A 12,464-nucleotide genomic window follows, 5' to 3' on the forward strand; every position below is an offset into this window, starting at 1 on the left:
ATAACAATATAGTTATTGCACACTGACACAGTAAGCACAACTATCATCTAATATATAAATTGATATGATTAATAATCAATAATACATAACATAGCATTTGCTGGCATAAAAGAGATTATTTTGTTTTAAAATTTTCAAAACATGTTTGTGTACATAAAAAAGATGGATTTCATAATTAAACAAAGGGAATAAATGAGTTATGATTGCAATACCCATGAGCATTACAGAACAATCATAAAAATAATTCTGTTTATGGTAATTTCAATCTCAATTTATGAGATTAAATATTTGAATACAGACTGTTAAAGAGTTATCTGTTTCTGTACATAACATAAAGATCACATGTAGATTGAACATACTGGCCATTAATTATTTGGTTGTTTTTTTTTCATGATTAATTTGGTACAGAAAAATGATTATCATTTTGGTAGAAATACTGTTTACAAAATTGCAGATCAAACTGTACTTCAATTTAAATATCTACACACCCTTTATGTTATAATTCAGTTGAAATATTACACCTCATGTTATCTAATCTGTCAACATTGACAATTAAAATAACTTCTGTTCACAATCACAGCAGCACTAGTAGATCTATAGGTCTAATATCTTATTGGAATGTATTTGAGTCAATTACAATTTACATTAAATACACATCTGATGCAAAATTCTGATTTGCTTATGACTATAAATTCTCAATAGGTTACAATATGATAAATTATATCAACATATCAATTTACTTAGTTTCAACCATTTATCTAGATATGGTCAAAAGTTCAATATTTTCTGCTCGACTTCAAATACAACTCGCAAAGTTATTCAAACTCACACCTTGACTAAAACACATAAATAAATAGTTTGGGTTAATGGTGTGTTAACAATGAATTATTCTTTACATGATCCCAGTAGGATTTTACTAAGTCTGTTCAACTACAATAACCTGCACTGGGAGTTACCAGGTGGTCATGGATATTTGAAATTGAAATCACAACAGAACGGCCAGACTCACTTGCTAAATTTATATCAGCGAGGAGACCAGATAACAGTAGAATATTTTGTCAATGAATAATTATAATGTTCAATACTTACGATAATTGTTGCCGTGATAGTACCGGAATGGTATAATTGTCACAGTTTTCTCGATTGTGTCCTTGTTGACATCTCCATGTGTATCATGTGCTATCCAGCCTTCACCTTCTGCTCTGCAAGCCTCGCTTTAAAACCGGAATTAGCATAGAGTGACAAATGTCAATAGGTAAACACTAAAAATACCGGGATTTAGAAACTCGTGTCGTAAATATAGTATGACATGAACACTCATATAATATCCTCTATGTATGAAATTATATGTAATCCTACATTCCAGAACCCATCGAAGTGACTACCCAGCCTCTACTTAAGCAGGGCATCAAGAAAGGTGATCTGGTGAACCTCACTGTGCGGGGAACCACAGACCCGGGGATGACTCTCAGGTACAGATGGGAATTCAAGAATAAAACGTATTACACAGAACTACCGCCACATGTGGTCTACGACGACGTCACGAAACAAACCTACATCAACACTACAAGTCTGAGCGATGAGGAGTTCAAACAGATAGAAGGAACCTACACCGGAGTGCTGTACCACGACTTTGAAACCCGCCGTGTAGTTATTGACGTTGTCCTAGATGATGGGACAGGTGACAGATATCAAGTGACAGGTTTGTACACTTGATATGAACAATTGGATGTTGTCGCCTTATCTGCTGTGCCAAGCATGTGTCATATGTCTCTCAGATGGATAGTGCGAGGGAGGAAGGGTTCTAATCCCGGCGGCGTGGTGTCCATAGGCCGTGATATGGCTGGAATATTGCTAAAAGCGCCTTAAAAGCTAACCACTCACTCACTCGCTGGATGTGTTCCCCGAGGTTTTGTACTTCTGTTGTGCCTGTTGGTTACTGTGCGTTCTGGGGTGGTTTCAGGCCGACGTCTCCAGATAGGTTCAGTTCAAATATGAAATGCTTGGAAGAAAAGAGGCCTTCTGTTGCATTCAAGCAAAGTTGTGTGAAATCTGCATGTTGTCCAAATTTATATTGTTCAATTTTTAGTTCAATTCTTTTAAAGTCTTTAGTGCTTCTTATCATAGTTCAAATCATTTCAGGATGAAAAGAGGGGGCACGGGTGGCTCAGTCGTCTAAGGCGCCGCGAATCGCTGTGCAGAGTTGCGTCCCTTGGGCACGCCAGAAACCTATGATTGGTTCGAATACCGATTCGCCCCGATTATGTTTCTATGTTTGTCAGCACCATACCCGTGCTTGTGGGATTCACCGAAGTGGTAATATCTGAGACCTGCATCGGGCTTTCCTCCCACATGAAGCTGACACGCCATGATATAACTGGAATACTGTTAAAAGCGGCGTTAAACCCAACTCACTCACTCACTCAGGATGAAAAGTTTAGGTTTGGATATTGGGTTTCCTATACACAGACCCTTTTGTCATAAAACGATGACAAAATGCCATTTTGTATTACACAGGATGTAGTGTTTTTAGTTAATACTAGTATATGATAACACCTGAGCACATGAAAACCAAAACCATATTTCTCAACTTATCTCATTATAAATTTTGGGGACACTATGTCCAAAGTTTCTTTTTCAAAATTGATAAGTGGTATCATATAGTACAAATAGGTGTTTTGGTTTTGTTGGAAACCTGATATCGTACAGAAATCTTAAGTGATAACTGATAAATTTATCATCTACCTGTAATGAAACATGTCACTCATCTTTGTGCTTAATTTTTTTACAGGATTCCAATTCCAATCCTCTAGATTCTTCTGCTTTCATTTTTAAAAATTCGGTTTTGTATTTTGATATTTCAGCTAAAGTATACGTAAAAAAGGAGGCGCCATCCTATATTTGTTTCAGATAAAAGTTGACTGCAATTCAGTTCTTACCCACCCCCCACCCCCGCCCTTCCAGCGTCTATACGTCTATCAAGGGAAGACGTGCAACATGTGGCCGCAATGAGGATCAGCGGATCAGTAACATTAACCTGCCTCAGAAAACAACAATAATTTGCCAATGATTTTACATGCATGAGGAGTATGAATTATGGACATTCTCGAAATAGATAGAAATTCTCTTTTTATGAAAGTGATTTTGCTATTTATCTTTTCGTGGAGGGTCATCCAAAGAAACTGACAAGCATTAAGGGAAGGTCATTATTTTCTGTACATTAATGCATCAGAAACCTCTGATTGTTTCAGGTGCAGACGTCTGTGAACACTCACTGTATCCGTGGATATATTCATTGTCTGCGGCAGTCGTTGTGCTCCTGTTCACAGTGGTGTTTTTAATTATAAGAAGGTATTCACTCTACGTCTCCTCACTAAACCACAAGTTACAAGAAATCTATTGATCTACTTTTTTTCTTTTGCCATTTTGGTGACCTCTTCATGCTTTATAATGCCTGCTTATTTCCATGGAGTTTATGCTGTGAGTACCCTCCACCCAGAATGGATTGTCTAACGGAGGGCATAGTCTATGTATTACTATTGTGGAATAGGGAGAAAATGCGGTTCTTGCTTTTCTAATTTTATTTAAACACTCACTCAATGTTGCGAGTCGATTCCCAAATTGAAACAAGATGTTAACCCAGGTGAGGTGAGGTGAAATGGGGTTTAACGTCGCGTCCAAGATTATTGCACTTATATAGCTACGTGCATGCACATGTGTGTGTGTGTGTGTGTATGTGTGTGTGTGTGTGTGTGTGTGTGTGTGTGGCTGCTTGTACTAGTTCGGACTGATGCCGATTTATAGTGCTAGCACACTGAGATACCATGCTACAGTGAAACACGAATACCCCACTCAGACACAGTATACTGACTCCGAGCCGACCTGTCCTTGTTTTAACCCCTTAATGCCGAGCGTCAGACAGGGTAACAACAAGTCGTTAAACGTCTTTTGGTATGACGCGGCCAGGGATCGAACCATCCGCTCTCCGGGTGGACGCTGTACCACTAGACCACTGAGGCGGTCTGTTAACCCAAAATTTGTACGTAATAGAACTCAGTGTGAAACAAGTGGTATACAATCAACAGATGTATTACAAAAAATATCTACGTTTACAAATCAATACAAATTACTGCACAACAGGTACAATGGCAGTACACAATAGAGTGGTAGTATAATATTCAATGGTATAATATGATATGATCGTAGCGGTCAGCATCAGATACATAAAAAACAGTGGTGATGGCAAAATACAGTGGTGATGGCAAACGTCAGTGATAATAATATATATTCAACTAGCGGCGAAAGTAGTCACGCCTCCGAGATGGTCTTTTCAGGGAATCAGGGATGATGAGCGATCCTCACATGAATGCTGGTTCCGAAGCGCTGAAAAGCGTGAGGGATACGTAAAAACGCTATTGTCCCCTTTTATAACACCTAACAAGCTACCTGAAATGTCTATACCGTGCCCTCTCCACATACTAGCATCTAAATATAGTAGTCCCTGACGACTGATCATTGTCGACACACAATGCAATAAGCGTCTACCCAATCCCAACAGAAACAATACAATACACTGGCATTTAACAACTTCTTGAAAAAGAGTATTTGGCACAAGTCATAGCAACTAAGTAGTCACGCCCGAATGCATTTATATGTGAATATTAAGGTTAACAAGACAAACGACACAGCCAAAATAATTTGCTTTCTAAAATTTATTTATGTAAAACTGTACCAATAGTTTAAGGACTGTCAATACGACGCAGTTTAGTATGACATTAAAGACCAGAGTGGCGCAGATCGCAGCCGTTTATCACTTTTGCTGACAGGAATCAAATTTTGTTTAAAAGTTACAGTCGACACCAAATGAGATGAGCTAGGCAACTAGGATTTCCGTCAACAACGATTGCCACAATATACCATCAACTGTGAACCGACTGAAGTTTTTCAATTATCAGGACTTTTCTGTTGGTATTAAGTTTCAAAATAAAAACCCTTCCAACAGGATGTCTTCAAGCGCCATACATATACAATATAGTATGGTTCCTCTTCTGCAGGCCCACATGTACCTGTCCGCTTCAACAACAAAGTGAGGCCTACCTGACTCCAGTCGCCATCAACATGAGTCATGTAGTAGGTGGTGGCGAAGCGGGAGCGGACGATGGTCCTTACTATTCCACCATACCCGATGTGCCCGCGCCGAAGAGATGTTAACGCCAAATCTATCTGCAGGTGATGCCACCGTCTCACGTTGATACCACCCCTTGAGAAAGGACTTACAAATAATTTTCTCTTCGTGTTTTTAAATCCATGTTTAGGATAAGTTCAAATATTCACATGTGACTGCATGTGTTTTGTATTGTATGTTATCTTAATAACTTCGGAAAGTAATTTATACAATGAAGCCTAATGTCATAGTCACAAGCGTCCTTGCGAAATGGAGTTTACTTATTAGTGCACTTACATAGTCACGTAGGTACGTGTGTGTACGTGTGTGCGTCCTCTGAGATACCATGCCGCAGTTTAACACAAATTCCCATTCAAACACAGTATACTGACTCCGAGTCAACCAGTCTTTGTTACCACCTTAATGCCGAGCGCAAGGGAGGGAAATAAAAAGTACCGTCTTTTAACTTTTTTTGGTAAGACGCAGACGGGGATCGGTTCCCTGACATTCACCTCGACGCGCAGAAGCTCTATCCGCTCCACCATGGAGTCGGTTCCAGAGTAGAATAGGCTTTATATATAATAAGCCAGGTTATACAGTTGCGGCATTCCTTATTCGTTGACAAGATTTCTCTGTGAACATTGTTCGATTCTGTAGGAATCTTGTATTACACCTATAGCCAGATCTTTATGAGGTAAAATTACTGTTTGTGTTTTCGAAGTTCTATACCTGAAAATTGTATTTGACGCTGTGGGTTTTTTTTATTTTAAAAAGTTCGAAACTATTGTGAACACAAATTACACGTGTTTATTTCAAATCTACCATGCCATTAGTTTTAAAACTGGAATCAATGACGACAGTCTGAAATCTGCATATTTTTCCTTATGTATTTTCACACCATAACTATTGTATATATATAAAGAAGAGAATACTCAGGGTGAGTGGGTGAGTGATTGAGTGAGTGAGTATTGTTTTAGCAATATTCGAGAAAAATCACGGCGAGGACAACCAGAAATTTGCTTCACACATAGTAACCATGTGGGGAATCGAACCCGGGTCTGTGGCGTGACGAACGAACGCTTTAACCACTAGTCTACCCCACCTTCCCCTACTCGGAAAGTGCTTAAAATTTCCAAGATTGTAAGATATATTAGTTTCGAGTTATAGTTGTATGGTAATAATGAACGAATTGGGAACAGTTTCAACCGGTGTACTAGGCATACTGCATATGGCCATGGGTCTCCCAGTGGCGATTTGAGGAAGTCGGTCCCACTCTTCTCAACGTGGTCGGCGACCTATAACGTTGACGCACGTCTCCCTAGAATGTCCCAAACGTGTTCAATGGGGGAAAGGTCTGGGCATATTGTTAGTCATGACTCTTTATGGATGGTGTCCTGCTGGAGGGGAGTATTGACGATGAGCGCGGGCTTTGTCGTCCTGAAAGACTAAACTTCGACCCACGTGGCTTGCAAACGGGGCAACAGATGGTGTCAGTATGTTGTCTCGATAGTACTGTCTGGTGACCCTTAAGTATAGTGGAGCTCGGTGAGTCATAGTGATGCCAAACAACACCATCAACGACCCACCGCCAAATCTGTCATGAGGTCTCAGGTTGACACTGGCTTGACAGTCACTTCGACGTGGCTAGACACGACCACACATATCGAAGAAGTGCAAATCATGACACGGGACCATTGTCGATTACCCCAGTTTCGACGTTGTGTTGGAAATATGACGATTCATTAAGGGTCGGCAAAACACGTGGCTGTCGAGCATGGAGTTGGGCCTGACAGTGTCTTCTGCATCTGGACGTCTGCAATTTGATTCACCGTTTGACCTCGATTTCGTAGAGCCTGGACGGGGTCGATCGTCAACATTTACGTCACGCCGAAGACCCGGGTTCAATTCCCGACATGGGTACAATGTGTGAAGCCCATTTCTGGTGTCCCCCGCCGTGATATTGCTGGAATATTGCTAAAAGCGGCGTAAAACCATATTCACTCACTCACTCATCAACTTATAGGGTTTGTTGGTACCTGTTCCACAGTTTTCTAATCACAGACTGTGAAACATTTAACAAATTGGCCACTGCACTTGTACGTTTTACAGACATGAACGTTCTTGTTCTTGTACAGGATGTTTATGGTCAACACATACCATTGCTTTGTAATAATTTGTATTAACATTTATATTCTTTCATAATCCCCTACTGTATAAATTATGACACATGGAACTCATGGGAAATAACACCTCCCAAATTATAGAAGATATATATTAATGTTGATATTTGTTGATGATGTAATTCTGGTTTCTGATACTATACGTAGTTTACAGCACCAGATAAATATTTTAGGTTCTTATGCAGCGAAGTGGGGAGTGACTTTTAACTTTGAAAAATACAATGTTGTTTTTCAGCTATAGCAGTATGATATTATTGAAGATAGGCCTCAGCGCTCGAGGATGTAATACGTATCAATATCTGGGATTAGTTTTCACTTGTAAATGTAGTCAAAGTAAAGCTGTTTATACTGATCTAGCTTTACATGCCAAAAGGCTTTATTTGAGTTACTTACAACTAGAAAACTATGTATTACTGCCCCTGAAGTATTCTTTACATTATTTCATTGTCAGGTTAGTCCGATTCTTTTTGTACGCATATACAATTTGGGGGATCAATAGATTTGATAGTACAGAGCTACTGGCTGGTAAAAACCTTTTACAAATTGGACCAAAAAAAACTAATGTGGATGGCATATGTGGCCGATATCTGATGTATATCAACCCACTTGTTCGTAGCATTGGGTATTAGTATAGTTATAGAAACACCTCCCCTAAAAGCGTACAAAATATTATTTTATTTAGATAATGTACCCTATATTTAGGGTAATAGAATAACTGGGCTTCAAATAATATACACTTAATATCTTCTCATGGTTTTGGTTTTGTGTGGCTGTCACAAACATTTAAAGATTGTTATATTGAATGATTGTGCTTTTAAAATATTTCATCAGAATTGGACATCCACTATTAACAACATTTCTCGACATAACCTTGAGGAGAATTTAAAGTTTTGTTTAAAGTGTCTTTATTTGTGAATTAAAGCTTTGCAACCTATTTGAGAAGTTTAGAAATAATAAATAAACATGTAGATGTATGTGTTAGAAACCTTTATGTGATCGAAGTATGGAAGATAAATATGATTGTTTCTTATAACTTTTATTGCTATCAAGATTAAATTTTTACCAAAGACAAGTATCATTAATGTTAATATGAATCATTTATAACCATATTTATAACAAATCAAATCATTATGCTTGTGTATTTATCACGCTTATTAAAGAATAAAGTATTTGTTAAAACATTTTTACAATTATGTATATTGCTACTATTTGATTTTGAAATTGATTTTTGTATGTGGGCCTATGGCCTTATACTGAATAATGTATTGGTTGATTGACTTTCTCACGGATAAATAGGACATTCAGGCAAGAAGCAGGCCCATGGGTTACACTCCTTGATGATCTGTTTCTTCGTGCATATGAATCTGAATTTCTGCTCGGATTGGCAAAATGAAAAAACGGGAATTGGGTCAAAATGTTAAATATATGCTTCAGGTATATCTGGTATCAAATTACCTATTCCGTTTCACTGATTTACCCACCTGAACTAGAAATAAAAGAGATCAGTGACACCACCTTATCTGTTTTTAGATCAGAATGACAAAATCTTCTAGCGCTCCAATAGTCAACTTTCCTTTTTATGTGGAGCAATACTCCAAGAGCTACGGCCCTTGTCTTTTTTCAAAACTTTTGAGGAACAATAGAGCATGCTTTTGTATGGTGATTTCAAAGAATCTTATGACTTGAACAAAAGTTGTTTGATCAAGGTCACATGATACAAGGCCTAATTAGAGCTGTTAATAGACACATGGAAGACGTTTCCAAACTTGTGGTCCAATCAGTGGTCAAAGGGTGCCCAATGCAATTTTGACTAACAGCAGCTCAGTCTTTGATTTGTCGAACATAGGAATAGGCAGATTATTAGTTAAAGTTAGACTAGAAAACAGGTACACATGGAACAAATCTAACTTGTTAGAACGTTTAAAGTATCGGAGGAGACATATCTCTGTTATATACCTCCTGACTTCAATTCGTGAAAATCGTTGTTAGAATAGGCATTCAGCAACCCATGCTTGTCCTAAATGCGGAAGTATGGAGACAGTAATTAACAAAGATGAAAGCCATTTATGTGACAATGATATAGACTAGAGAAAACAAAATTACGGCGTCAAAGCTAGATTGGTCATCTCAGAACCGAGGCGTAAAAAATGTTTTTGAAGAACGCTGATATAAACGCATTCAACCTCAATGTCAATGGAAGTCGATAAGAAGTACTGTCACATGTGTGATCAGAAACACGACCTTATTGGCTGTACATAGAAGCAAAGCCATAATACGAGTGCACGGTTCCGACAGTATCATAAGGAAGCGTTCATTAATCACAAGAGGCAATGGTGGCCCAGTCGTCTAAGGCGCCGCGATTCGGTGTGCAGAGCTGCGTCCCCTGGGCGCGCCAGAAACCTTTGATTGTGGGTTCGAATCCCGATTCGCCCCGATTATGCGACTATGCGACGGGTAACATCCTTTGGGGAGGAGGATGCGCTCTGTTTTTCTCGGACACCTGGTATTATCACTAATTGATTAGCGAAACATACACACATGCTTATGATACAGTCGGAATCGTACAACGGCTTTCTACTGATTATGCAAATGTTTGTCGCACTTATATATTGATTAGAGACGTTCAATTACTTCGGAACTTTACGACACAAGTAACGAGATTGTAAGTCCTCACGTTGTCCCGAATCTTCAAGAACCAGGCTCTTTTTTTAAGCTTAACAAAGCCCATCCCCACACAGCGTCGATTCTGTACTGAGATCCTGAGAGCTCAGAAAACCCCACCAGAATTGTTGTAGCCGTCAAGTTAACCGGATCTGAATCCAATTGAGCATCTGTGGGATGAGCCACACAGGTATTTACGTCAATGTCAACCATTTTCGCCGTGCTGTGCTGGAGGAAGGGAGCACCTAATTCACAAAAGGTGTCATTATCAGGCTTCTCGCTTCCAAGAGCAAGGTGTGACGAGCGTTCATTCAGGCTAATGGTGGACAAACGTGGTACTAGACATCACGACTGCCGCATGACGACTGGCACGTTTGATGAACTCTTCCCAAGAAAACATTTAGATTTTTAAAGTTTTATAGAATATCTGTGTCAGGGATATGATAAGTGAGATGAACGTCGCGTTCAAGATGTGTGTGTGTGTGTGTGTGTGTGTGTGTGTGTGTGTGTGTCTGCTTGCACTAGTCCGGACTAATACCGATTTTATAGTGCTAGTCCACTGAGATATAATGCCACAGTTTAACACGAATACCCCACTCAGACAGTCCTAGTTTTAGCCCCTTAATGCCGAGCGCCGGACAGGGTAACAAGAGGTACCGGTAATCTGTTAACGTCTTTTGGTATGTCGCATCAAACCCCGGTCCTTCCGCTCTCCGGGCGGACGCTCTAACACCAGACCACTGAGACGATGAATATGATTAGTACCAAAGATGACTGGAGCAAACTAGTGATGTTGTGCTATCAGTCTTTTGTGACGTCAATATTCCCAGTTGTCCGAATGTTTGTCAAATCAAACAGTGTAATTTCCCGACTGGGGGACACGTGCCGTCAAACGGGTAGGATTGGAATAAGACCTGGGCGTGACGGGCCTAAAAAACAAGACACCCAGACTAGAGCGTCTCATTACATTTATTGCACTTCGCAATAAATTCAACTCCGTTCATGTTATCAACAGAAAGACGAATTTCAACATGTGCCTTTAAAAGTTGACTCTATGCAGACCGCCCTGTGAAGGGTGTGACCCTAACAGCTTACCATGAGCTTGACAGACCAGGGACAAGCTTTGTATTTACTGACGAATAAAGGTTTTGCCTCCGATTTACAGATGGCAGAAAAGGTTGTTGGCGACGAAGCGGCGAGCGCTGTGCCAGGGCAACAAAAATTCTTAACCATGACGGGTATTGGGGTGGCAGTGTGATAGTGTGGGAGGGTATCACACATGAAAGGCGAAGTGATTTGGTTATTGTTTATGGACATTTGACTGGGAAGCGATATGTTGAAGACATTTTGGGTTCTCTCCTACGCCAGAGAACCATCATCCGCCAACGGGGCCAAGCTTGGAGTAGCTCTTCAGGTGGAATGGCGGACAATACCAAGGTTACCAAGGTATGTCATTAGCTTGTCGTGCATGAACCACTCGACATGGTGGACACAGCATATATTGATCTACACGCCCTAGATTAATTCTACAGATAGTTATCGTCATTACACTCTTACTATCATTTCACCAGTTCCCTTTTTGTCGGTAGTATATTGAATTGTTTTTTGACAAAGTTGTAGCTTCGACATATGCATCTCGATAACTTTGTCCGACAAACTCATCCATTTGACGGTTACATCTGTAACCTACAAGAAATGTTTAAAGTTAAGATTCACTGCGAACCTTTTACTGCTGCCAGATTCCAGCATCCTCCTTGGTCTGCGCAGATGTGGCTATGTTCCTCTGGTCTAACAGGGTGTCCATCACAGGGACATCCAAACTATTACACAGGACCAAGCAGACACCATATACTTGTAGTGGAAAATAACTGGCATAGAGTCAGTCAGGATATACAGGTAAGGGTTATTAATAATATTCCAGTATACTAATGCATATGTTGTCGACAGTTGTGTCCTACTGTCTTAATTCTTTATTAATTGGTTTGACATTAGAATATTAAACACAGATAATGTAGGATGGTTATGGAACTTTTCTTCTGTCGAAGGTTACCATAAGCGGTAACAAAATGATAGCCCGTGTCACATATCTCACAAGCCTCTGGTCCTTGGGAGTGTTATTGTATCGATCTGTTTCCACGTAAAGAATGTCAGCCATTGCTGACCTGAAGTAACCTAAATTTACTGATAAATGCTAGTACTATTTAACAGAGTAGTTTGATTTAAGAGCTTCACGATACAATATAGTTAACCCTTTTTAGGGTAACGACGCATACTTACAATCTTGCACCATTTTGAAATGTCATGTCGAAAACCTTAAAATTCACATCATTATCATTTGGTTTAAAATGTCTCAGGTACTTACAAACAGAGAACAAAACACGCTTTGCCTCGAGCAATAGATTTGACACGTGTCTACTCCAACTGTTTTTTTTTTGAATATGTAACCCCTAAGTATATAT

The 12,464-nt window shown here is 39.6% G+C and overlaps 1 protein-coding gene across 1 annotated transcript in view; it reads left to right on the plus strand.

Moving 5' to 3' along the window:
• The window catches only part of LOC139463293 (neural cell adhesion molecule L1-like protein), a 47,943-nt gene extending 42,509 nt beyond the window's left edge, over positions 1–5,434 (plus strand). Inside the window, exons 11-13 of the mRNA XM_071244588.1 lie at positions 1,367–1,702; positions 3,252–3,351; positions 5,055–5,434. Of these exons, the coding sequence (XP_071100689.1) occupies positions 1,367–1,702; positions 3,252–3,351; positions 5,055–5,211 (593 nt within the window). The 3' untranslated portion in view covers positions 5,212–5,434. The remainder of the gene's footprint in view (positions 1–1,366; positions 1,703–3,251; positions 3,352–5,054) is intronic.
• The last annotated feature ends 7,030 nt before the right edge of the window (positions 5,435–12,464 follow it).

Source organism: Haliotis cracherodii, unplaced genomic scaffold (genome assembly GCF_022045235.1).
Source record: "Haliotis cracherodii isolate W230 unplaced genomic scaffold, xgHalCrac1.p SCAF_1, whole genome shotgun sequence".
Lineage (NCBI taxonomy): Eukaryota > Metazoa > Mollusca > Gastropoda > Lepetellida > Haliotidae > Haliotis > Haliotis cracherodii.